General features: G+C 41.5%; 3 protein-coding genes across 8 annotated transcripts in view; 1 reads left to right on the top strand and 2 right to left on the bottom strand.

The window, feature by feature from the left end:
• LOC120900018 (CD63 antigen-like) overlaps positions 1 to 27,305 on the bottom strand; it is an 89,327-nt gene that overhangs the window by 27,957 nt on the left and 34,065 nt on the right. For 3 of the 5 annotated variants that reach the window (XM_040306491.1, XM_040306493.1, XM_040306494.1), the window contains one exon: positions 7,448 to 7,494. The gene's annotated coding sequence lies outside the window, so the exon portion shown is untranslated. Of the gene's footprint in view, positions 1 to 7,447; positions 7,495 to 18,551; positions 18,638 to 25,728; positions 26,229 to 27,305 lie in introns of those variants that run through there. The other 2 variants (XM_040306492.1, XM_040306495.1) reach the window with 2 other exon arrangements.
• LOC120900019 (dynein light chain 1, axonemal-like) lies at positions 8,515 to 10,946 on the bottom strand. Of its 2 annotated transcripts, none has more exons than XM_040306496.1 (3): positions 9,410 to 10,946; positions 9,183 to 9,306; positions 8,515 to 9,073 (listed from the first exon to the last, which is right to left on the bottom strand). In XM_040306496.1, exons 1-3 carry the CDS (start codon positions 9,562 to 9,564, stop codon positions 8,774 to 8,776), a joined length of 579 nt encoding a protein of 192 aa, XP_040162430.1. In that variant the 5' UTR covers positions 9,565 to 10,946; the 3' UTR covers positions 8,515 to 8,773. The 2 variants fall into 2 exon arrangements, with proteins under 2 accessions (XP_040162430.1, XP_040162431.1); XM_040306497.1 differs by having other exon boundaries at positions 9,195 to 9,306; positions 9,410 to 9,881.
• On the top strand, positions 11,995 to 14,413 carry LOC120900017. Its single transcript, XM_040306490.1, has 2 exons — positions 11,995 to 12,415; positions 12,492 to 14,413. Exons 1-2 carry the CDS (start codon positions 12,045 to 12,047, stop codon positions 14,194 to 14,196), a joined length of 2,076 nt encoding a protein of 691 aa, XP_040162424.1. The 5' UTR covers positions 11,995 to 12,044; the 3' UTR covers positions 14,197 to 14,413.

Genomic DNA, 27,305 nt, shown 5'->3' with positions numbered 1-27,305 from the left:
GCCCCGTTGGGTTGCAATCATGTAGCAACATAGCTGAACACAGAGTTGCTTCAACCGATACAAGCAGATACACTTGTATCATCATTCACCAACCCCAATGTGAAGCAGCTTGCTTCTCAAGCCAGTCACAGTCTGAAGTGAACCGTGAGACGTACACAACTTCGCCGCTATGGCCGATAGACCCTGCTGCTTCGGGGCTGTTTTCTACGAAATCTGTAACAACTCGCCCTCGGAAAAGATGTGCGTGCTGTGTGTGGTAGTGTGCGGGAGACAGATGTGCTCAATACAATTTTCAGCTCCGTTTGTTCTTTGAGTGAGATTTTCTTGACTATTAGCAGTGGCATTGAGAAGGGCAGGCAAATCGTAGCTCCGCTCTAAACAATGTAGCCCACAGCGAAAAACAAAACGAAAAATCCCCATACAAAATTGCTGCCATCAGGCTCTTTAATCCTCTGTCTGTTTCAATTCACATTCGCATTCACAATGGCATCGATTAAAGTGCGATATATCTGTAACATGTACATGAAATTGTAAAATATTGAAAGAAGTAATTTTTTTATAAAATAAAATCGATAACATAAAATTATGATTAACAAAAAGGTTAACTAGCGTTCCTAAAACGTTCATAAATATTGTTTTTAATTACATATTTCGTAATACATTTTCATGAGCATGCCCCCCAAAAGGGATTAGGAAGATTGGGAAGTTATGAGAGCGCTTAAATCTGCCATAAAAAAGCCTAAGACTAAGCCAAAATAATAATCGTTGACCGAGGAAAACGCCCAAGATGAGCTGTTAATTTTTAATCTCCTCTCTTCAGTAAGGATATTTTACATTGAAACCTTGAAGCAGAGATTCAAGAATGAAGGTTCAAGGTCTGACAAATGGAATAACATTTGGCTGGAGAATTAATTGCACTGTTTGAATCACCAACCGATTTAGGGCATGCAAGCAATACAAAGGGACAGAGCAGTTTTATGCAGAATGACCAATGCGTAGTAATTGAAACTAAGTGCTTTAGTAAAGCCCTAGAAAGGACACATTGTTCCCATTTGAACAAAGCCACAGCCCGATGTATCATGAAAGTGCATTACAACAATGGGGCCGCCCCGTTAAAAATTAATTCTCCACACAGAATGAGAGCTCGCCTGTGCAATGTTATCAAGGACTCGATGATTATAATATACTACTTTCCCCGGAATGGAAACATCACGTGCACGTGGCGGCGAGTAGAAAGAGCTAGGGAAAAGCTTTCCAGCTGCATTGTTGCAGGCCGTGCGCCATTGTTTTGTGTACTGTGTTGCTGCGCGCGATCACACAATGATGGGAAGAACTGACTAACCACCAGTACGTACTACCACCGTTTTCAAGCATTCACACCACTTCTATGAATGGATGCGATGCAAAATGGGAATGTATATCGCAGAATAATGGACGTTACCTTGAAATCAAGGATTTAGCGCATTCGAACATTAGTAGCAGAAGAGTAGCAGTGTGCGCGCATACACTCACCGTTAGGATTCATATATTAGCAACTAAAGGCTACACTCACACAGCCGAGTGCGCTGGAGGAAAAGGAGGAAAAAACATGAAACTCGAGAGCGATAAATCAGGTATCACACTTCGCCCCGTAGCACACGATTCCAGTGATTGCAACGTAGTACCAATGGCATTGCATCCGACCAAATCCAACTGTTGCTGCGGCCGCTGATGCTGCTACTACTCGGCAAAGACCGGCACGGCGAGGTTGCCAATACTGAGGTTTAGAGCTAAATCAAACCTCAAATACACGTAAAAAGTAACATTAACTTTCATTGCCACCGGGCGTTCGAACGAAGATCGATCGTGATGGCAGACTCAAATATCGGAAAGATGCAATCGTGACATTAAATCACGTTTACCTTATCCATCTCATCTTTCCGTCGCAGCTCAATTTCCGTTTGACCTTGGCGCAGCAGCAGCAGCAGCCAAGGGGAGGAGAGCATAGCCCATGATGTTAGAAAAACATGGAGTGAATGTTTATGCATTCTCCTCCTGTTTACTTTTATGCATTCATTCCCTCCAAGAGCCCGGCAAAGTGGATTGCATAGTAATGGGATTGAGTGATAGAAGTAAGGGGAAAAGGTAAGCACGTAATCTTTGAAATGCAATATTTCTTGCAAATTGATATTGGTAATATGTTTTAAGATGGAAAAATATTGTAATTACTTCACAGCAAACTTAAAGTCTATTAGTGATCGAACATTTAAGCATCAGGAAGATAAACGGAGAAGAGCAACTAGTAACATCAATAGAGAGATATGCGCCATATGGCTATTTAACGTTGGCTATTGAGCATCAATTAAATTGAGTCAAATACGATAAAATATCAAGAATTTGGGCTGTGGTCTAAAACGGAGAAAATGAAATCCATCTTTTAAGTTTAAATTTTTCAATTTTATATCGCGTTATTGAATAATAGAACTGCTTCAACATTTTGTATGTAGATTTAATTAATAAGCACCGTTTCTAATCTTATTTCCTAACCGTTTGCTTACTTATTACAAGAAATGTTTATTAATGTATGTAGAAAACTAATAACAAATAATCATAAGTTTGAAAACACTGCCAAACACAACCCACTCAAGACATTTCAGGTTCCAAAATAAGATACATTATTTCTACATTATTTTCAAAGCTTCTCATTTCCTGCTCATATTCTTTTTCTTCGTTTTGGCGTAAGGATCTAGGCGGTCGTTGCCGACCTATAGAAGACTCCGATCCGACTCCGGCAACCACTAGTTCCACCCGAAGTCGTTCAGAGTCGGAGTCGTTTGGAGTCGCAGTTTTCCAGAGTCGAAGTCATTTATAATCGGAGTCGTTTGGAGTCGGAGTCGTTTGGAGTCGGAGTCTTTTGGAGTCGAAGTCGTTTGTAGTCGGAGTCGTTTGGAGTCGAAGTCGTCCGGAATCGCCTGGAGTCGTTTAGAGTCGGAGTCGTTTGGAGTCGGAGTCGTCCAGAGACGATCGGAGTTGACCTTGTGATCAGGCCTAGTGATTTTATTATGTTCACTTTGTAAACAACCCTTTGTTTCGAAGGCCGACTCCGGCCGACTTCAACTTCAAAAGATTCCAGACGACTCCGCACGACTCCGCAGGACTCCGGATGACTCCGTATGACTCCGGACGACTCCGGACGACTCTGACTTCGACTTCGGACAACTCTGACTTCGACTCCGGACGACTCCGACTTCAACTACGAATGACTTTGGGCGACTAAGAACGACTCCGAACGACTTCGACCCCAAAAGACTCCGGACGATTTTGGACAGTTCCGACTCCGACCGACCCGGGATGACTCCAAGCGATTACGGACAGCTCCAGACGATTCCTAAGGACTCCGGATAATACTTGCCTTACCACTCCGTAGTCGGTTCCAAAATTATCGGAGGCTTTTTTTTCCAACTCCGGGATTTTGCCAAATTTACCCATCCCTAGTCAGTACAGTACTTAGGGATACGATTTTGTCCGTTCTTGTATAAGCCAACTTATCTATCGGATAAGCCACAAGGACGCTGATAGTATGATGTATCACGATACCATTGTGTGCGTGTAATGCACAAAGCGATCTTGATACTTTAACGAAATGATACTTTAACAATACGAAAGTCCTACCTTATACAGGACCTTACCTTCATTGTATTGCACCCATTACAATGGTAACGGTAGCATTAAATGCTCCTCTTGGGCTTCGTCGGCAGTCGCAAAAGTTCGCCGGACGCAGCTGCACGAAGTCAAATCTTCACGATAAAACATCTAATGCTCAAATAATACTTCCGAGCTACTTCATGTACAGGGGTTCAATGGCGTACTGGAAATGTACGATAACGCCAGGTGTGTACTACGACAATCAAACCCTCACACAGACCAAAAAAAACATGCTATTACAGTATCATATGGCATTTTCTCTGCAGTGTCGTTAGATGTTAGATGGAAGAAAAGCAACCTGCTCCTGCTCGATGTATGGCTCGTTATTCGCTTCTGTAATAGTATTCACCTGTGGAAATGATTCCCTTTCTTTTGTTTGTCCTATTACAGAGTCTCCCCCTACCAAGCGTCAATGTGATACATTGAACAGAAGCATATTAGCCTGAGGATAGTGTCTACGCTGTACTAGTACGTCCCTGATGCCGAATGATAGATTCATTGAACTGCAATGCAGTTGCTAAGGGCACCACAACGTGCTCTGACCTAAAATTCTGGAAATTGGATAGCGCGGAGGTAGCCAGCAGAAAACAGATTCCAATTACGTTGAGAGAGACTGATGCATCGGAAATGAGTTCGCCCGAAAGGATGTTCCCCATTTTAGCCCTAGCAAACGTTCAAACAAAAAAGGGAAGCATCGGTCTTTATCAACTGATACAGCCGGTTCGACCGGTAGTAAAAGTGGGTGTGCAAAAATGGAATTAATTTTACAGATTTTCCCAAAACTGACATAAGCGTAGAGATCCGCAACAGCAGCGAGATTTTGCGCCATGCGTTTCTGGCAAACCTTCTACAAAGTTTAACGCCATCAAATCACTCACCGAGAGCTGTCTCCCGCCCGTCAGTTTGGAAAATCGCTTGGCCCGCTCACCAGAAGAGGAACGGGTCAACAAATGGCAAACACAAACACAGGCGCGCACATACATTTCCCCATTTCGGAATCCGCGCACCTTGGCTTGGCACAGACAACAAAGAAATGGAAATTTGCCAGACAAATGGTATGGGGCAAGGTTCGAGAGCTCCAGGAAAAGCTGAACTATGTGAGGGAATTTCTCGGACACGTCTCGGTGGTGGTCATGGTGTTTGAATTCCAGTGTTTTTTTTGTGTGTGTTTTGCATTACATTTAGGAGCAATATGACTAGGACTAGCGTGTTTGCGCTATGTCTGGCATGGAATTTATGGAAAGAGATTTGTTTAAGAATCAGTTTGCACAAATAGTTCTATAAACAATGGCAATATAAATGGTACATTTAATAGAGATTGATTTTAAGATATTTTAAAAAATCTTGAAAATATTCAAAATTAAATAATACAGTATAAAAACTGTAAATAAGAAACTAAACTAGAGAAAACAACGCCGTTCAATCAATTCAAGCTTCGTAAGCTTGATGCATTTCAAACCGGTACATGTGCACATGTAGCTTCTCTTCATGTATGAAGTGTATAAAACTTCAACTCCCTTGTGCTTTATTATCCCTCTAGAGAGACTACATAGCGCTGCATTCCAAAGTTTTACTACCTTCTGCTGTTTTCTTTGTCTGAACCTGTCACAACCGCGTGCGTGAAACGGTGCACATCCACCGGAGCTAAAGCTACATTGAAAGATGCCTTAGAGAAAAGCCATTACCTCCCCGTTATTCCCGCCATTTTTCCAATCCATTTCCATGAATGCAGTGTACCATTTCCGCCGTGCAGCAGCAAATGCGCTCGGGATAAGATTCTATAGAATGCATGATCATGTTAAGAAAATACAGGAAGCAAGGTGAGAGATAGTTGTATTTTATCTTTTCATATTTGTTGCCCCTTTTTCTGATTTATTTTATAACCCTTTTCCCGTACTACCACACACCCATACCCAAAGAGAGTGGAAAGCAAACAAACATTCAACCGTGTGTGCATGGGCTGCTCGAAAGGATCGAATCCTTTATGTGCCTCAAAGAAGAGGGTACCGACAACGCGAGTACCATCCAAGGTGGAAATGAAAAACTAGCCACTAAAGCAAACCTCTTTCTAGTGTAAATCAAAAAGAAAGGAAACAATTATACGGTCCAGTTGGGGCTCGAGAGCACAGAGCAAAGGTAAATCTGCGTTTTTCCGCTACCACTCATTACGGAAAGGCGAGAGCACACGATAAAAACCCATTGCTTGTTTTGTGCTAAATATATTTCTGCGGTTTGATAGTGGGACCGCGGAAGGAGAGACTGAAGCGCAATTGCACATAAAAGCAAAACCCGCGAATGTGCAAGCTTTTCCCGCTTTGCAGTGGGATTTAATGAAATGGAATGTTTCTGAGCGAATGCGAAAGTTCTGTGGGTGGATTTAATTTTCCAGCAATTTTCCGTAACGCGAAAGCACTGTAAAGATGCTTGATGGAAGAGAGATGGAAAGGAGAGCGACGCTTATCTCGTGTACAATGTCAAGGATCGAGATATGGCTACACTGCTGATTAATTCCTCTATCCCACTGACCCACTGTGACCCGACGCCCTTCGACGCCGGAACACCCACACACACACACACACATCCCGAGATCCAACAACACACCGTGCGAATGGAGAGAAATGAAAGAAGATAAACTCGTCCTTTACGTTGACGCTAATGAAGACAATGATGCGCTCCTTGAAGTGGTCATGCACAATGGAGCGACCGAAGAAGCCTTTTCTGCTGATGAAATGCTTTTTCGCTGCTGGTCTGATCCCTTTTCTTTTCCATAGAGACACATGCACTCGTGGCGCTCGTGATGTTGTTGCACGCGATCGTGCTTTTCTACGCCCCTTAATGAGCCTGCCATGAACGATAGGGGTATGGATTATAGGACGTTGAGTAATTAAAAAACCTTTCTCAATTTAATCAAAAGGTACGCGTTCCATCAGTGCTGGATGGATGATAATGGGTTCGAAACATAAAGAATTTTATATTGGAGACGCCTTAGCCACAACATAATGGTAAGATGGGGAGATAACGATGTGCCATCGCACGTGATGTCAATTGTTAAGGCCGGGCTACATTGATCGTACTCGCAAGCGTAATTTTGATTTTCACTAGCGCACCTGGAGGCGGCTGACCGAAGCATTTTGCCAAACAATTTGGAGCCGCTTCAGAAAATACGTTATTTTTCCATGTTTTTTTACTAAAAACGGAGGAGAAAAGTTTTGTAAAACGTAGATACACATGTTTTCCACGCATTGCATCCATTTTTGCAATGGAAAACGATGGAAAAACTACTTAATTTTGAGATCCGGCATGACCATTCCCTGGATAACCAAAAATAGCTTCCACCAGTCGCCGCCAGATGCGCTAGTGAAAATCAAAATTACGCTTGCGAGTACGATCAATGTAGCCCGGCCTTTAGGCTTCGATACATTTGAAAACAGAAGAATGATTGCTCACGGAATTTTCATGTTTAAATAGTTAACTGCTCCAATTGATGTATCTCTATTGCTAAATAATGTAAATTTTTATGTCCCTATTAGGCCTCGACTCGAATCAAAGAATTAGACTATTTCTAATGAGTGACTTTCGTTGTCGTTTTTTCTGTTTAATTTTAATTTAAATGTCATTGCTTTGTCCTTTAGTGGCACAAAATGTTCAAGTGGCATAGTGTATTATGTCTAATTTTAGGAGCGCATAGTTTATATGACATTAGTCGTAGTTGTGTATGTAGGCCACGGATAAATAAATGAAAAAAATAGTGTAAGTTACTTACCAAGTTTCAATGTAATAATTGCTAGGTTTCAATCACACCACCAGAATCTGAAAAAAATATTGAAAAAAATTGTTAATAATTTATTTAGCTTTATTTCATTGAAATTTATCAACATAGACTTGTACATTTAAAAAATTGTTCACAATAATAATAATAGTAATAATAGTAATAATAATAATAATAACAATAATAATAACAACAATAATAATAATAATAATAATAATAATAATAATAATAATAATAATAATAATAATAATAATAATAAAAATAATAATAATAATAGTAATAATAATAATAATAATAATAATAATAATAATAATAATAATAATAATAATAATAATAATAATAATAATAATAATAATAATAATAATAATAATAATAATAATTGAATCGATTGTAAAAATATAGAAGATGTTCGCCCAAGTTAATTCGAAAATCTGCGACAGTCGATTTCACGTCGCGCCAAAGAACTCTGCTTATATTGACACACTCTTTAATTCACGTCATCAAGCGTTGCTGGAGTATAATAGAATCACACGAAGTGGAAATATAAACAATACACCAAATATAGTAAAATTATTTAACAATAATGACAGCAAGCGCTCTGAAGGATAGTTTTAACCAATAAAACATACAAAACCTGGACTTTGTACTTATAGACTTATCCAACAGTCCATATTTTTCTATTTTTTAACATATAACTCCCACCAAAACCATCTATCAAACCCATCTTTCCAACGACAGACTGCATGAACTTACTGCACGCTAAACTGCACAGCACACTACCTTCCTGATGTGGGAAAAGTGAACCTCAAGAGACAAAGTGGCACTCCATGCCGTGGAAAGTACAGTTGTCACGCTTGAAAAAGTTATTTGCACCCTATGTTGTATTGCACCTTCTTGTATTGCTACAAAGATCCATTCCATCGCAATCGTACGCTGCTTGACATCGTGTCTGTACAGAACGCTTCACCCATCTCAAAAGGCATCCTTCTTCGCCCCCAACAAACCATACCAAAAGATAGAGACATAACGTAAATTCTCCGATAGAAAGATAGGGAAAAAACACAATCCCCCGAGTTACACGTGCTCAGTTTTCGTTTATGAATTCAAATATGAACTACCAAATCATTGCAGCAGCGGCAACCATTTCACTACACATGAGAGTGGTTTCCCGAGGGGCGCTTTATAAATTGAGCGCGGTTTGTGAACACCACGGGATACGGGGAGGCAAAGGATTAACCACCCTCTCAACCGTCTGCAAACCTTCCTAATAGCCGCAAAGGACACCATTACTCCGGCACACACACACGCTCCCTCCTTCTGCTAGTCCTCGTCCTCCGTCAGCATCGGTACACCGTCGAGCTTCTTCAGTGTGGGCAACCGCTTCGTAACCTCCCGTACGTAAACCGCCTCTTCGAGGTTTTCCACCAGCGGGTTGCCGGCGAACACCAGGTCCTCGAGCGTGCTGGCAATGGCCTGCAGCTTTGCCAGCTCGCCCCAGTCACGTACGGAATTGTTCGCCATGTAGAGCACCTTCAGCCTGCGCAGGCTTTCCACACCCTTCAGCTTGTCGATCAGATTGTAGCTGATCCAAAGCTCTTCCAGCGTTTCGCCCACCACTTCCTACATGGGTACAGACAAAATTGGGGAAAAAAGCAACAAAAAAAGGCGTAAACATTCACAGGCGACGACAGCTAAAGTATTTGTGGCCTGTTTCCACACAGACACACACACACACACGTACGATACCACTAAGCGATTTGATGTAGTTACGGCCGAGCGCAAGTATTCGCAAGTTTTTCATACCATTTAAGCCAGCGATTTTTTCAATCATGTTCGATGACAGGCTCAACTTTCTGTGACCAACAAAATTCGTGTGGATTAGAGATGATGCATGGTGCGAAATAGAAGGTTTTTTTTAAAAAAAAAGGCCCTCCCCACGCAACAAGTCACACTTACTGACAGTTCACGAGCGTCCCGAGCGTACCGTCCATCTTCTCGATCGGTGGCCAGCGGAACTGTAGCTGTATGTCGGCGGCCTCGACCGGATCCTGTCCCTCGTGTTCTTCCTGCCAACGCTTCAGTGCTTCCTTAATTGAGGTGGAACGGGCCATCTTCTTCTTGCCAACTTCCGGCACAACTTCAAGCACACGCACACTTGAAATCTTTCAAAGGCTACTAAGCAGCTGTTTCACCGTTGCGAAGGGGTACACCACACGCTCCATTACCCGGCTGGCTGGGTGTGGGATACGCCGGTTCGATCGATGTGATGCTTCGTGCGAAATCAGTGGCGTGTGGGAAGCGATTAATTAATTGCTTCACGACTCTGTCCATAGCGAACGAGGAGTCCCCGACACACGACGACACTGTCCACCCAGTCATGTGCACAAAACTATCGGTTCGAAGTTTCGGTCCTAATCTTCGCATTTCACTAGAACGAGGCATTTAAGACTGAAATTAACGAGCGGTGGTGGCAGATAGAAATGTCAAGTGCAGCAGTTGCGTGGAAAATCAAGACGTGTGCTTTTGCTGCGGACAGTCACATAATAATGACGACACCAACATACGCCCCACCCTGTGACACACACGCGTCGTCTTCGTCGGGGAAAAACCATTGCACTTGAGATGCTGGGCGGGCTGGCTGGTGTTGGATGTTGATTTTTTCCACCACCACCGCCACCCTCTCCCTGCGCGAGAGTGCCAAAACAAATTGCTGCTACATAAACTGTGCGACAAACGGATGTCAACTTCTTTGGAGGACGACGCGTACGATGGAGTTGATGTTCTTTGCTACACCATCATCTCCTCAGAGCATCAACATTCACAGACCGTCAGAGGGGTGTGTGGTTTAGGTGTAGGTAGGTATCAGCCATAACTTCCATCTTTATTGCTTTTCTGTGCAAAAATTTAATAACACTGCTAGTTTGTTGCCGGCTTACGTCCATGTTTCCGGGCCGGGTACAAAAAACGGGAGGTTCTGGGAAGCTTTCTTCTTGCTAGTAGTAAAATAGCAACTGCAAGCGTGTATCATTTCTGTGACAGTGTATAGAGCCGACAGGGAAATAGTTTTGCCTAGTTTATGACGCGCGATGTGGATTCTGCTGTTCGCCTATCTAACGCATAAAAGAGCGACATGTTTGCTTGCTGTCCGGGTACACGACCAGAATGGGTGCTATTAAAAAGAACTATTTTCACTATCAAAACATCACCCGCGAATAAAATTAACGATGTAACTCCATCTCCGGCAATTACCACTCCGGTTGCAAAATTATCTTAGAGAATACTTTTGGAAGTATTGTAATATATTTTTGTGTAACATTGCTTTACTGTTCCGATTAACTCATTATAGCTAACTTACAACGATGTTTTATTTTTATACGAGCATGAAGAAAACAGGAAAGTTAATGCACCTTTTTTAATACAGGGTTTCGAATCATATAAGGGAATAGTTCAACCACTTAGGGGAATGTTTGCAAATCGGTAGGGAAATGTTGCATGCAAGCTGTGGATGTTTGCAATCACTTAGGGGAGTGTTGCAATCGATTAGGAGAATTTTGCAAGCGTACTGTGGAGCTGTCGTCAGACTGCGGCTGCCGCTGTAAATACCTCAACATATTTTCGTCAATCTTACTAACTTATCATGTTTAATCATGGCTCAGCAGCAGTATTTATTTAGTTTATCATGTGTACAGCTGAATCCCACACGAAAACAACTCTAAATGATGTTTTTAAAAAATCATCATCGGTATCAATTCGTAGCTTTTTACACCGTCAGCCACAGTCTAAAAATCATTTCATTTTAGTCATTTTTTTTAAATTTATTTTAATGTGCTCTCCAATTAGGATCAATTTTGAAAAACAAGAACTAAGGGAAAATAATTAAACAAAATCCAAACACAAAGATCCTAATAAGGTGCTTTGAGGGTACAGCTATACAGCTACACTTCATAAAAGGATATCTTTAGAGTTGGAATTGTAACTAGAGCATTACATTTCATAAGAAATGGCATTACATGACATTTTTGAGAGGTTAGATGGACTGGTTAGGTTAATTGAGTTGGATCTTTTGAACTCAAAGCTCACAATATATCAAGATGAGGATATCAAGATCAAAGTAAAAAACTGATTCTGGAATTAGTTTAAGCCGAATAATGTACAAGTCTCAAAAGTCCAACAACATCTTCAGTAGAAGTCACACCCAGAGGAACATTCAAAAAGGTCCCCAAGTCATTGAACACATTTATCCCTCAACTGATATTAAATTCCTTTACATCCAACACTTGGTACCTTCCCCTCGCAATGACTGATGTAAGTGTCTACATTCTTGCCATACCCTGGGAAACGATCCATGGGAAACAATATTAGACGCTACTGTCGGGTCGCCAGTAAAAGCGTTTGCCATTAATTACCGGCCAAAAGCCCGCCAAAAAGCGACAGATTTATGATGTCGCACACAGCACGAGGCGCCGCTTCATTTGCACTCTCGCCCTCGCATCCTAGGAACCACAGGCTACACCACCGCACGCACTGGTGCTCACACCCCACAGCATGCTGCGAGCAATGTGTGCTGGCAGCCCGGCAACGGCAACAGAAAATGAGCGAAGAATCCTCCTATCCACCAGCAGCAGACGAGGTCGACAGCGTGCTACGTGACATTGCGCTCCAGAACCTACAGCTGCGCCGGCTCGCCACTGTCCTGCTGGTGGACGTCGAGTTTTTGCGCCTTTGCGAAATATTTGACGAGATTGAGCGTGCCCTGCAGCGGGCATATTGCAGCAACGCCGCAGTTGGTCGACATTCCAGCGGCAGCGAAACGGAGGATATTATTTCCCTGCTCGAGCTAAAGGTAAGGCTACTGCGGCGTTCCAGCAGGGGCTGCTTGCAGCGCATTGCGAACTACAACGAGACACGCAAGGGGGACGCATCGGAGCGGCAGCAGAGTGGCTTCACGGAACGGCTTGAGACGTTAGTAAGCATTCAATGAGTAACAGTTTTGTACGTTTGGCCAAACGATCCTGAACCTATATTCTCATCGTTTCAGAGCCCTTGCACAGCTGACTCGAAGGCATAAAAACTTTCGAGCGAGTATTATCGACGTCATTTGGAGTTTGGGTGATATTTATCTACTGCGGGAGGTTGAGTCTTTGCTCAAAGGTACCGATTTCCTGCACACCATTGTGTGCAACAACCATCAAAACGGTATCCACTCGCTTTCAACAACCAACATCGATCACACGATCGAGCTGAGCTGCGTTCGCTTACGGTTTGCCGTCAGTTCCCTGCTAATAATTGCGCTCGTTCACTTCCGCGAGCTGCTCGAAACGATGGAAAGCGAGGACAGTGTTCGTGCGCTGCATGCCAAGCTGCAGCAGGAGATTCGCCGCTCGCTGGACGAAGCGCAGGTGAACGAGGAAGAGCTTGCCTCCCTGCGCCAGAAACTGTTCACGTCGGCCGACAGCCTCACGGTGCAGCGTAACATCGCGATCGAAAAGCGCGAAACGCGTGGACTCGAACTGCAGGAGCAGCTGCGCACGATCGATCTGCTCGAGCTGGACCGGCAGGAAATCGAGGGCCGCGTAACGCAGCTAATCGAGCAGCGCGAAGCGATCCAGAAGCAGCTGGACGAACGGCGTGCCCTGCTGCAGGACGGTTTGCATGAGATCGTTCGGCTGGAGCACTTGATCGAGCAAATCGAGCGGGAAATATCGGAGCGCAAGGTGCGGTTCCAGCAGGAAGCGCAGCAGCTCGAACAACGACGGCTAGACATTCTCAACGATCCCTCCTTAAGTCCGGAGGAGAGACAACGGCTGCTGGCAGAGTGTGATGCACAGCAGCTACTGCTGCGTCAATCGCACACGAGCAACATTAACCTGCTGGAAGCTCGCTGCGACGAACTGAAACGCCAGTCCAAAAGTCTCGCCAACGATGTGGAAGCCTTTCGCGGCGAGGTAACTCAGAAGCAAAACGATAAACTGGCAGAGCTGGAAAGGCAGAAGCTGCTCGCTACCACACCGTCCCAGATAGCGCTGATCGAGGCACAGATTCAGCAGCAGCGGGCTGAGTTTAGCGAAAACTTCACCATGCTCGATCGGGCCAAGGATCGCACCGAGTATTTCACCGACGAACATGGCCGTTACTACGTGAACGAGGCGGGCGTGCGAATTTACAAGCGTGATTCAACTGCATCCGAATACCAACTCGGACCGGACGGTGAATGGGTTAAGGTTGCGTCCGCCATCGCACTACAGTCCGACGAGCGCGGCACTTTCTATGTAGACAAATTCGGGCAAAAGATTTACCAACGACAGCAATTTACCGACGCCAAAGGCACCTACTATCTCGACGAGAATGGCACGCGAGTTTACCAAACGCCCATCGGTAGCCCCTCGTCGGACGCATCGGACAGTGAGTTTATGTCTCTGTTTCACCGAACCCTACCACCATCGGCCAGTTCGCAGTCATCACTTGTGCAGTGCGAAGAATATCCGCCGGCGTCCCAATCGATGCAAGAACTGCGGGAACGTGTTGCGATCGATGTGGCCTACATTCAGCAAACGGTCGGAGTTGTGCTGCGGAAAGGGCTGGCCGCTCTCACCCGGACCAAACCGGATGATCCCGTCGGCTATCTGGCGGATTACTTGAAGCTGTTTCAGCGGAACGCGCTAGAAACGAAGCGCCAGCAGGAACTGCTCGAACGCCTTCGATTGGAAGCAGCCGACGTTGGAATGGAAAACATTACACCCTGATTGAAAGGAACGTCGGTGAATGTGATCGGGTTTTGCATTTTCCAATTACAGCAGGAATTGTTTTATCGTGAAGCGCATCTTGGGTGAAATGCCGGGGGTTACTCCAAATTGTATATTGGGAAAGAATCTAAATTCTGTGCAAGGATCAAATTAAATGGCACATTAAAGTTTTATTTTATTTTCATCTTGAGTAAAATTTGCAGTTTATTGGAATTTAGATTATATTTTTGTGATTCACATTAACTTGGTTTATCCTCAATATTTGGGAAACGGCAAGGAATAGGAAACAGACAGACTATTTCTTATTTAGAAATAAAGGAAATAAATTAATACAAACCTACAGAATGTTTCTAATTGGAAATATCAGCCAGGCAGGCTATAACCGACAACGGTAGTTGCGCCAAAGAAAAAGAAGAAGAAGAAGAAGAGGAGAAGAAGAAGAAGTAGAAGAAGAAGAAGAAGAAGAAGAAGAAGAAGAAGAAGAAGAAGAAGAAGAAAAAGAATAAAAAGAAGAATAAGAAGAAGAAGAAGAAAAAGAAGTACAAGAAAAATTTAGTTTTCACGAATTATCTACGTGTAACAAGTTACAACTAAGAGGAAAGAAGTTAAAGCTCGAAAAAGGATTACACAGTTTTTATTTTTTTTATGTGTTTTTTTTTCTAGTTTGATAATTTGTTAGCTTTTTCATTTGTCTCTTGCTTTCCATACGTCACAGTGTGGGTTCAAAAGGACTGAGTTAGACACCAGAATGGGTCGTACCAACTCGGAAATAAAATATTTCCAAACAGATTGGATATTTTAGCTCGAGAGTTTAAAGTTTTAATTCAAGAGTATTATACTATATGATATTAGACTATAGTACTATACATCTTAAGAGTTTGATACAGACCAAGAGTCACAAAAATACAATACTATATTTGATTTAATGAAGTAAAGTATTGCACTACTTTTTTTATATTTAAAAATAAGTTATATGTGAGATATAAAATAAACTATCCGAATATAGATGTATAAATTTTAAAAACTAATAAAACATTCATGAGACCTAATAGTCCTACAAAAAAACCAATTTGATTATTCATATCATTGCAAAAAGAACTCCCAGCCTTTATATTAACAAATGGATTAATATAGTTCCCAAAGGTACGCAGCAAAATTCTTGCATCATGTGCCACACCGTGTAATGTCAGCACAAAATAATTAATTAATGTATTTCGTTCATTCACCGTTCACCGACATCGCGTTCAGGGAGGAAAGGATACAAAAAAAAGCGAAACCATCGGTCACAATGTTTCGCGCCGGGCGAACCAGTACGAACGCAGTTTACATTTCAACATCCAAATCCGCCTCACCATATGGTACACACCACCGGCCGGCGGCGAGAGGCCCTGTGGGAAAGATTAATAAATTACTATTGCTGCTGCGTTTGCTGTTGCTTCTGCTGCTGGATTGGGAATTTCCCAGAGCTTTTTTGGAGACGGACGGTTAATATTAACTTAACTGTAGCCCCGCTCTCGCTTTGATGACCCTTTTGGAGGGCAGAGACAGCAGTTCAAAGCGAGGAGGGAAAATGTGTAGATTTACACAGCAACAGCTGAAAAAGTGTATCCATTCCTGATGCACAAATAGCGATCCTTTGAGGTGGTCAAGTTGAAGAGAGTTTTGTGTAATGAATTCACAGTTTATTGATCTTAGTTCTGCTAACTCCAGGCGTTCCCGAGGCAGTACAAATTATGTGCTGACCGCCAAACATCACAAGTCCTTCGGTCCTTCGGACCAAATCGGAACTAATGCAAACTGACAGGGGACGAACTCATTCAGAGGGATTAAATTAGAACAGATCAGAGAGTGTGTGAAGCAGTGTGGTAGTATACACCAGTTTGTTTGATCCCAACTATAATCACACCAATAAGTTATGGTGTGAACCATTTCACACCGCTAGCGGAAAAGCGGTTTGATGGTTTGATAAGCTATCGATTTTTGCCCGGCGAGTTTCATGATGATTGGAACATGGACACACGACCCACAGATCGTCGTCTTCCGTCGTTCCTTCCTGTGTTGTTGGTTCGTTCGCCGAAAAAGCAATGGTTCATAAAATTGATGGGATTCTGTATCAACAGTGATGGACTTATCGATCCCACGCTTACTAGCCATTGTGGTTGCTTTTGGAACCTCATTCGTGTATACAGTTTGGAGGTTTAGAGAGAGAGAGAGAGAGAAAAAAAGTAGTGTCTGAGCCTTCTCCTTCCTTTGTTTTTTTTTCTCTAAGTTCTTCTTCCTCTAAGTATCTGGCAGAGCAGCTGGATTTGGGTTGATAAAATAAATGAGCGTCGTGTATCAATTCATCCGTCTTCCAATTCGGAATTGAGGAGGTTGTATCGTCGGGAAAACAGGAAGCATGATGAAGATGAAACGAGCGCTATAGGAAAATATTAAATTAACCCCTGAAGTCATACAACAGAGTTGTATGGAAGTAATATTGTGGATTTAAAGGTAGCATTTTTACTGTTTTTGTTTGATAATTACAACTACACATATACTCTTCTTTAAGTAGTATTTTATTGGAATAATTCTAAATTAAACCCCTCCTAACGCTGAAGGGTTATTTCTGATGAACTTGTGTTAACAAATGTGAGTTACACATTTTCCACCACGTTACACGCTGAGATCTCTCCCTGTTCCGCTCTGTCTGTTTCTTTACCTCATACACACACACATTTTGAGAGGACGGCATCAACGTCCACAAGTGTCCATCATAATCATCGCCTGACCGTTTGGAAGACGAATGGTAAAAGATTCACCACTCTGGGGAGCCCCATCTGGAAAAATGTTCAACCTCATCCCGGGGGGTGGCCGAGAACTCTTAATTAAATCACAAACCCCGATGCCTGCCAGTGTAGAGCCAGATGGTGGACCATTCCGAATGAAATAAAAGTTGTGTGTTTGAGTTTTTCCCTAGGACGAATAAAACTTTCTTGTCCCCAGGTTGTCCCCGCTGTGATTTGATTTCCTTCACTATGTGGATAAGGATTCCTTTGGTTCATTTCCATTCTTAGCCACCTAGAGTTGAATTCAAAGCGAAAAGGGAAAGGTAATTGGAAAATACTGATTGAAAACACTCACAAAAAAAAACTATATTAATGCAAATTGGCGTATGTAAATATTTTGGAATTTTGTTACTGAAATTCTTCGTTAAATTACAATTGATTCTGTTCTAATGTATTCCTTCAAGGATTTCTGATGTATCTTAATTGGCACTAATCAGCGATACTACATACGTTTTCAATAATTCATTAGTAAGGATACCAACACGGATATTTCCTTTCCAAAAGACGATAAGTAAAAGAGTATTAAATATTATGATTACAGTTTGAAGGCATGAACAGTGTACAAAGAATTTGTGCATGTTGTTTAAATTGATTAATCAATAAACAAAAAAATCACTGCTGAATCTATTAGATACTACATGACAAGTGTTGAGATTGATCGTATAAAGTTATACACCTACGAGAGGTAAGCAAACAACACAGCCACATACCACATGTCTGACCAATAAACCCAAGATTAAGCTGTGGATTAAATCATGTTCACTCAACCGAGCGCACTGCCGAAACCACCCACAAACCCGAGATGAAAAATTCGCCAATCTCATACTTGGTGCGTTTATGAGCATACCCAGAGCTAGGCCCCGTTTATGATGGCGTACATACATACAGAAAGCCCTTACTACCAAATTAGTGTCGGTTGCTACGGTGACCACACAAAGGCGTACTTTAATGCTGATAGCTTTGCTTACGACCATACATTCAACAGGAGCGAAGCTGCTTAAGCAAACGGCAGCAGGGCCGTGTTAAATCCGTTTTCCCAGAACACCAGCTTTCACAGACCATAGTGTTTTGAACGATCGACTGGTTTGTGCAAACACACTCTAATAAAACACCCTCCTCGCCTATACACCCACGAATCTTAAGAGATAAATGCGAATTAGGCATAATTTCGAAGCCGATTTGGAGTCAAGTTTGTAGTGTGAGGAGTTGTGAAAATTCTTCAAAATTTTCTACATTTCTAATTTCAACACCAGGTGATATTTATTTACTTATTTAAGCTTCAAACACAAGAGCTTCAATTTATCGGAACAGAGCGTAAAATATTAAAGCTCAAAAGACGTAAAAATGTAACTAAAAGCTTAATGAAACGGCACACAAATATAACATTTTAAAAATTATAATTTATAACCGTTTTTTAAATATGTTAAATACATTTATATAAATCAATCTCGTTAGTACTTGCAATGCTTTGAAAATTAATTGCACACGAAATTTATTGACTTACAAGTCCTCATTTTTATTACTCACCGTTTTAATCACTCACAAATAAAGTTCAATTAATTATAACAAAATTCGTCACTTGCATCCATCAACCAAGCTGTCTCTTCTTCATCGAACCGTGCGACACACAGCTGAACGGGAAAACGTAGCTAATTAAGGGATATAATATTTGTGATTCACTCATACAGAAAGAGACATTTTCTGTCATCGATTTCATTTGCATTCCAATTTCCACAGTTCGCCACGCCAATCCGAATTGCTGCTACTTTGCATCGTATTAATTAGGATGCTTTTGATGAACCACACTTGAGGGAAATATTCGATTGAACGACGATAATTTAAATGGTAATTTGTGAATACGATGTACAAATAACAGTTTCATGCAATTATATTGAAAAGGCAGTTTTTTTTTTTTGTGCTCAATGTGTTTTGCCCATTTGAATTCATTTAAACACACACTTATTTGATAAAAATCTTTCGTTTCTCTCTTTTGATCATTTGAATGACAGCACTTGGCACGAACAGGTGCTTTCAATTGATCCAAAAATGATCATGCAACGAAATTCTCTACAGAAAAAGTTACATAAAAAATACAATAAAATTACTTTTCGTACTGTATTTCAATTTTTTATTTTTTTTATATTGACTATCAGTCATAAATACCCTTCTTTGTAATCCAACTGCGCGTACCAATCTATCTATTTTAATATCTCACTGAAACGCAACACGAACTGAATTGATTCCGTGGAATTTGGAAAATGGATATTGACAGCAAAGCGGGAAAAAGCTTTGGTAACGGCAATGTTATGTATTCCCTTACGTACGAGATGGAAGCCCAATAATAAATCCTGCCACATTACTACCAAAAAAAATCATATTATATTAAAATTCGTTCGAATGAATAAAACTCCTACACGCATAATGTTGTGAAGACAAATAAAAACAAATACAAGAGCGCGTCTGAAGTCATAGCAACAGAATCGATACACTTGCGAGATATAAGCACGGTGCAAGCAAGCAAACGAGTAAGGGTCACTTGGCTGTCTTTTATCGCGATTTACAGGTATTTTGAATAATGTTCACGATAAGAAAGTTCTAAAGGCAGCAAAGGAATGCTGCTTGCCGGTGACCCTCATCATTGCAATTCTAGGAAGGGCATCGTTCCGCACGGAACGAACTGCTGGGAATCAAACGTAAATGTCAGATTTCTTCCACCATAACTAACTTTCCGAATCATTTGATTCACGATAAGAAACTTTCCATGGAAACAGAACGGACGCCCACAAACGTACGCGTATATGATATTACTTTCCAAATGTTTTGTGTTTATCGTTGCAAAAAGATGTTTCCCTTTGCAGTGGATTTCTGCGTGTAAGATAGCACACAAGAGGCAGCAGCTGTAAGATCATTGCAAGCAAACTTAATTTCTTGTTGGAAAGCGATACTTGACGAAGGGACCGAATACGGGTACAACACAACGCTTGTGGCTGAGCGAGTAGAACCTGACGGTCCCCACCCGTTATCCATCTTGACGCGGGAAAAGAAGATGTATGAGAGTATGTGTGAGACATCCCCAATAAGACGTACGGGTGAAGCTTTTTGTACTAAATGCGTAACAGAATACGTTATTTTGCAATTCTACGCGTCTACGTTGTCGATAGCAGTAACATACGTAACGAGATCGCTTAAGGAATCATTTTACCTGAGATGAGATCGGCCAGAAAGCAAGCACACGACGGCTAATGGCAGTCATACGTAAAGCATTGCGATTGTGTAGCAAGTTGTTCAAGATATTGCCTTTGGCTTGGGGTATCGTTAGCGGCTAAATTGGCTAGTATCTTGTTACTGAGATTTCCCTTCAATACGCGGTATCTAAGCAAGGAAATACCGGCAACACACTTGGCATTCACAAATGTAGTGGTTTGTCGAGAATTGAAGTTAAACGATGCCGGCCGTGGCTGTACAAGTAAGTAGTAGTAAGAGCATTTGGATGGTTTTTGGGAGAAAGCAAGCATACATTTTGGAGAATTGTTATCATAGCAAATATTGGGTGGGTCGGTCTTCCTTGAAATATAGCTGCTGTTCAATGAAGCATTTATTTTCAATGTGTTCAAGATATTCTGCAATAAAATAGATGTTTAAACAAAAGAATAAAATAAGTATATAACTGTCCATGATTATATCGTTTTGGAACAACATTTGTATCACTTCGGGAGCTATTTCAATATAAAATTCAAATACTTATTTAATGAAATATTCCGACTCTTCTAATTTGACCAAAGTATAGAATTACTCCGGGTCGAAGGACCGTCGGTAACACTTTCTTGCAGAAGCAAACTAGAGTTTAGAGTAACTAAAAGTAACTAGTTATATTTCCGAGTAACTATTTGATTACCAGTAACTGGTCAGAATTTAAATAGAGAAAATAAATTAATAATAACTAGCTTGAACTGAAGTGGCAAGGTAGCATGGAGTCGTCCACCATTAAGGCTCGGATATAGGATTGGCAGAGGGAAGCGTGAGACCGTGAGCAGTTTCGGACATTCCTGCTGCAGGCCAAAACCCCTATTAACTGGTTACAGTAAAGAGCAACGAGAAACAAGTTACTAAAACTACTTTAAAATATCTTATCTTCGGGATGAATTTTGAAACTCAAAAAAAATAAATAAAAGTGATCGCCAAAAATAACTAGTTCATCTGATTTTTTGCCGCTAGCTATTTTATAAAGCGTGTACGACTAACATACACTAACGAGACGCTGACAGAATACAAGCCAGGTTTTTCGTTTACCAATCTGTTCTTCTTTGTCGCTGTGCAAATGAGATAAAATATGCATGGTGCAACCCTATATACGCACACCTACTATACTCACTCACAACACGTCCCAAGCGTGCCCCGGCACCAAGCGCAACCTAAAGTGCATTGTTGTTTGTCGAGCAAAAGAAGCAGCAGCGTCTGTCAACATCATATGACACAGATGAGCGGCATCGTCCACAACAAAAGCTCTTATCTCGGAACTCAGCACAGAGAGACGCGTAGCGTGGAATTAGCGCAACAAAAAGATAGAGTTTCACCTAAGCGAACGGTGATGATGTACACCTTGCCAGAGGGGGATGTGGATGGATAATGCATAAAGAGAGTGCACAAAAATTCAAATGTACAACTAAACGCTTCGGCAGCAGGGAACGCGTGCGAATTAAGGTGTACTGGGAGGGAGTAGTCTGTGCTATGCATTTCTATGCAGCAGAACACAGCAAGAACGACCAATCTCCAAATTGTCTTGAAATGCATGAGAAAGTGTGCTAAAACGAAAATGCATTATGCAAACGTTGTACCAGAGGCACGTCTCCTCCCTCTCCTTTCGAGACAGTTTTCTCATTCAAAGCGTTCATTTGCGTTCGTTTTATCTAGAGCGAACGACGAGAAGGTTCAAAACGCTTTATGACTCTTAATGTTTATTATGAAGCAGACAGCAACAACAGCCAAAAGATGACAGAAAACGGCTCAAATACAAAAATAGCCAAAATATTAAAACAATTCAATTTGTTTTGCCACGTCATCTTAGGTCATTCCTGACATTATTTAACATTACCTTTTGCTAAATTCAATAACCAACCCTTTTCCTTTTTCCGGCTAACTTCTTTGCGTTAAAACACGTGCGAATAGATTATTTCGGAAACCGGAAACCGGTTAGCTAAGAATTATCACGAAGAGGCCATCTTTGTTGGTAAGAGCAGCATGACGACAAAAAACTTCAAACGAAAATTAAATTGTTGGCTGCTTCACGCAAAATATGAAACAGTTCAGTGGCCAAAACAGCGGGAAAAGCAGCGCTCGATACAATTGACTGTTTTGCGAGCGGATGAGCAACGGGAAAACTTGTTCACTCGAAAGAAAAAAAAACTGGTCAACATCCGGCTGGAAACGGACAAAATGTTCAAAATTGCCTCAGAGAAAATCTGTCTCACTTTTCCTTCTACCCTTTTTCTGTTTATCACCCGCGTTGCGTTGAATTACAGGAAAAATAGGAAGCGGAGGAGAAAATTGAATACATCCCTGACAAGCTGCCACCGGCAACGAAACATGAGTCCTGTTTTCCGATGTCTCCATCAGCAAGAATGTCCCCTATCGTCTTGGAACCCGCGCACCACTTCGCCATGGATGCGTTTTTATCGCGCCCGCGTTGTTCCTCCATCCGGCAAAACCACCACGCGCGCTAACGATTGGAGAGACGGCAACGAGGAATGTTTTCCTCCGCAAAAACATGCCAAACAGCTTGATCAGCATTTTATGTCAATGTGTCACCCGGTTTGCTCCAAGTGTCGGGTTCCACAAAAAAAGGGTAAAAAGAATGTGTCTGTGTGTGTGCGATACGCTAGCAAAGATTCAGCTTCCGAAACTTGCAAAAGCAGGGAAGATTTCTCTCCCAGAATGAAACTAATAGCAGCTCAACTCAAAGTCGAGCGAACGAGAGCTGCCACACGGCAGCCTGGCCAGCCCTCCTCCCGCACAATGTAACCGGGACGGAAATGGTTGTAATGGAAACGGAGCCTGGCGGTGGTTGGTGAAAGTGTTGCCATTATCTAATTAAAGATAATTTATTGTAGCGAAGCAGCAAGGTGGGTGGGTAGCAAATGCTGCTGGTTTTAACGATTCGCTGCTGGGATGAATCTCTTTGATGAGTTTTATAATTACGAAAGCAATTGTCCAACAATTTCTGCCAATAGGCTTGGGGGGAGAGGGCGAAGGAAAACTGTGGTTCTTGGGGCAGATCGGACAGTAGGGAGTGTCTTCAAAATTAATGCGCCACCGAAAGGCGTTTCAAATCTAAGAATATAACTTAAGATTCATGGAACATCGATATAAAAAGCAATTTTAAACGCAGCGGAAATTGATTGATTATACTTATTCCAAAGATTTACATACAATATTAGTCTGAATGTTTCATTCGTTATGTATGAAATTTAAACTTTAAACTTTGAAATTCTAACTTCCTATTCACTGCAGCCTGAATAAAAGAGACCGCAAGGAAAATTGATTGATTAAATTGAATTGATAATAAGTATATAAATGATAACTCATCAAAATGCTCTGTTATATCGTTCACCAGGAAAAGATATCCCATTATTTACGATTACAAAATTCATGCTAGATCAGTGCCACGAACAAATGTGATCCGCGATTTAGGAGTTCATTTAGATAGCAGACTAACGTTCCAGAACCACTATGAAGAAGCAATACTATCAAAAGCTTTGCGTTTGTTAGGCTTCATTTTGCGTGATGGGAGAGTCCTTCAAGGATCCATTCAGTGTAAAAGCTTCGTATTGTGCAATTGTAAGTCATACCTTAAAATTTGCTAGTATTGAGGCCCTTTCCGTTTGAAGTTCGTAGGCTGAAATTTTAGCCTGTCAGCTGTTTGGATTGTATAGCAATTTTCGAGCAGTTATCTGAGTGAGTATAATATACAGGTGGGCTTATCCCAAGGTGTATGAAATTAGAAGGCTGATTTTTATCGCTTCTGCTTCTGAATGAAGATTTTGTGAGTGTTTTGAGTATTCGTCAAGCCTCGAGAAAGCACCTGGACTACATACACTATGATTCTAGATTCCACCACCTGATCTCTTTAATGCACCTTGGGATAAATGTAAACAATACCGTGTTTTCGAGCAGGTACTTGAAAATTGCAGGCTAGTTTTGTGTGTGGTTTTGTATGGAGTGTTTACATGATTTCAGCCTCCAACTGTCAAACTCCATACAAAAAACTAACTAGAATCGTGAAGGCCCCCATTATTTGAACTCCGACACAGCAATATTTAATAGATAGGCTAGAATCGGACCTACGCAAGCTTATTCGTTCATAGTTTTATCGTCTCCAGTGGTCTCGTAATTCTGTTTGTCCCTCTTACCGTACAAGGTGTGCCTGTTATTTGGACTAGAACCTCTGCAACATAGAAGAAAGGCACAGGCACAGTGCTTATTTATACACAATCTTATTAGTGGATTTTTAGACGCCTCATCAATTCTCGGTAAATCGAAGTTTCAGGCCTCCAGTAGGATGTTAAGACCCAGGACACTATTCAACATAGAGTTCAGATCGACTAATTTTGGATCCAACGATCACTTATTAAAAATGATAAGTGCTTATAACTCGTTTCCTAACTCTCTACACTACTCTTCTACACTCTACTCTTCTCTACACTAATAAATATAAGTATACTAAAACGTTCTGTAATATCTACACTCAACATTTTTCAAGTGCAAGTTCAACATAGTTAAACAATCTGCAGCAATGAGGTAATTAAAAAGAATACTTATTAATCATTAACACAATGTACTGTCTGTGTTAATAATTATGCACTGAAGCTATACTCATGTGAAACACAAAATAAATAAGATGTCATCGTCGTAAATAAAACACAGTCAATAAAAATGCAATAAATTACGACAAAAACATTAATCTGGCAGATAACGCTTTGACAGATAATTGTAACTATCATCAAAGTATCATCATAAACTTCATCATAAATAGTCCTAGCCTTGTCTCCTTCATTCTGAAATTCTTCCATACACTTTTGACAACTTTCCAAAAGACACATAATATCGCTTCTTTGTGATTTACGCGAATGGCTTCGATGCGTGTGCGAATGGGTATTTACTTTCTCTCAGCAACATAAATAATGAACGATGCGCCTGGCGACTTTTTCCCGAAATCAACCAGCGCTCCCTAATCCCTCCTTTTATCGACAACTTTGCACATTCTACCAGCTCCAGCTTTTCGGGAGGAAAGTATTTTGAAAACAACCACACAAAATCGTGACAAAACTTTTACAAAACAACTTTGTCTGCCTTTACAAACATACACACACACACGCTGCTGCGCGATTGGGAAAGCTTCTTGCAAGCATGAAAAAGGAAGTTTGAGGATCTAACTCTGAGCGAACAAGTATAACTTTAATAAGAATACTTCAACCGAAAGACATTTTTACATACGGCACACGGCTCAAAGACGTCACCGTAACGAACCGAAGGTGCCGCCGCTGCGATACTTGGAGGGACTGTTTTAATAGGCGCTGTAATTCTTAAATTATGTTTCCCACGCCGTGCCGCCATTCCACCACAGCCCTTAGGGCGCGGTTTGGTTGGGGGGTGCAATCGCGTTAAGGGCCGCCGCAGCACCATGAATTATCTTTTACCCTGTACTTACGGTAGAACTTTTTGTTGTTGTTGCTGCTGCTGTTGTCCCACTGTACATTGGTATGATGAGAACATCGTCAAAACATTTATTTTTGCTCCGTTGTCATCAACCGGCATGGTAATTTGCTGCGAAACACAAAGCTTCAGAACACAATCATCGAGGCAATAGAAACTTTTTCCCGCTGTGTGTGTGTACTGTACTGTCTGGCCTGGCCTAAAGCGTTTATTGTACTTTTTGTCGTTGTTTTAATACGTTTCTTCTTTTTTTGTGAAACTGTTGAAACAACAGTATCCACTACAGTGCGACCTACCATGCGTATAGTCAGACGTCAATAGGAACGTGAAAAAATAATACAGTGTTTAACATTCTAATACATTCGAATGCAACATTAAACTATGGGTCGTAAAAAGGTAACGTGAAAGATCGTATACATTGACACATGATCGATAAATCTTCAGCAGTTTTAGGTATATAGGCACATTTTAATTACACAATAAGGTACAAAGTAGTGTACAAAGTAGTGGAAGTACGGAACAGGACCTACCCGAATCCGATTCCGTATTCGGAATCAATTCTGAAGCCAATTCCGGAGTTGAATCCGGAGTCAACTCCGAATCCGGAATCAGAATTGACCTGGGAATCGCGATTTGCTCCAGAAACAGAATAAGAGCTGGCTTCAGAATTGGTATTAACTCCGGAATGACAATCAAAATTGAAATAAGAAATTTCAGAAGCGAAATCAACCCGGGAAACTCCATGAGAATGGATCGTTTACAAGTGAATTTGAATTCTTTGTGGCTTTCAATACATAGTATTTTTGGACCCATTGTACAGGGACGGTCTCATTGTACAGTCGTCAACTCGTACTACTTAACAGTATGTCCGTCATGGGTTCAACCCTCATCCTTGTACAATCCGGCATGTCCCCATAGGACGTTTATGCCAAGTAGAAGATCATTGGACCCACACGCCTATTCTTACGGAGATGCCGAAACCGACTCCGATTTCGACGACGATTCTAATTTTGGAGCCAAATTCAACTCCGGACCCAATTTCGACTCCAGAACCGAACCTGATTCCGGAGCCGTTTCCGGATCTGATTTAGATTCCGGGGTCGTTTCCTAAATCGATTCCGGAAACTGATTCTGGACCTACTATCTGGAATTCATTCCAGAAAACTTCGAAGCTAGCCGACCCAAACTTTATTTTTCCCATCACTAGTACAAAGTTAACTTTTCAACTCATTAGAGTAGTAGTTAAGACCAAAATGGCGCAAAGTGTCTACTTTATGGGCTAGAATGTAGTGACGAAAGGCCACTTGCACGTTAACAAGGAATACAAAGATTCCCTTTGAAAACCTGTCCCTTGTTAGAGAGGGATGAAACCAAACACTTGACTTGAGGCCGTGTGATCTAACGGTGTAAATTTTGAATAGAAAGCTTGTATAAGACCGACAAGATAATGTAAATCGGTTGATGTGGAGTTATATTGAAACAAGGGCACAACAGAGTGCATTTATGAGTTAACCCTTGGGTTTAAAACGATGTGCTAGTATGTAGTATATATGTCATAAAAATATAATTATT

Source organism: Anopheles arabiensis, chromosome 3 (genome assembly GCF_016920715.1).
Source record: "Anopheles arabiensis isolate DONGOLA chromosome 3, AaraD3, whole genome shotgun sequence".
Lineage (NCBI taxonomy): Eukaryota > Metazoa > Arthropoda > Insecta > Diptera > Culicidae > Anopheles > Anopheles arabiensis.
Note: the sequence above shows the minus strand (reverse complement) of the source record. Positions and strands in the feature narration are given on the sequence as shown.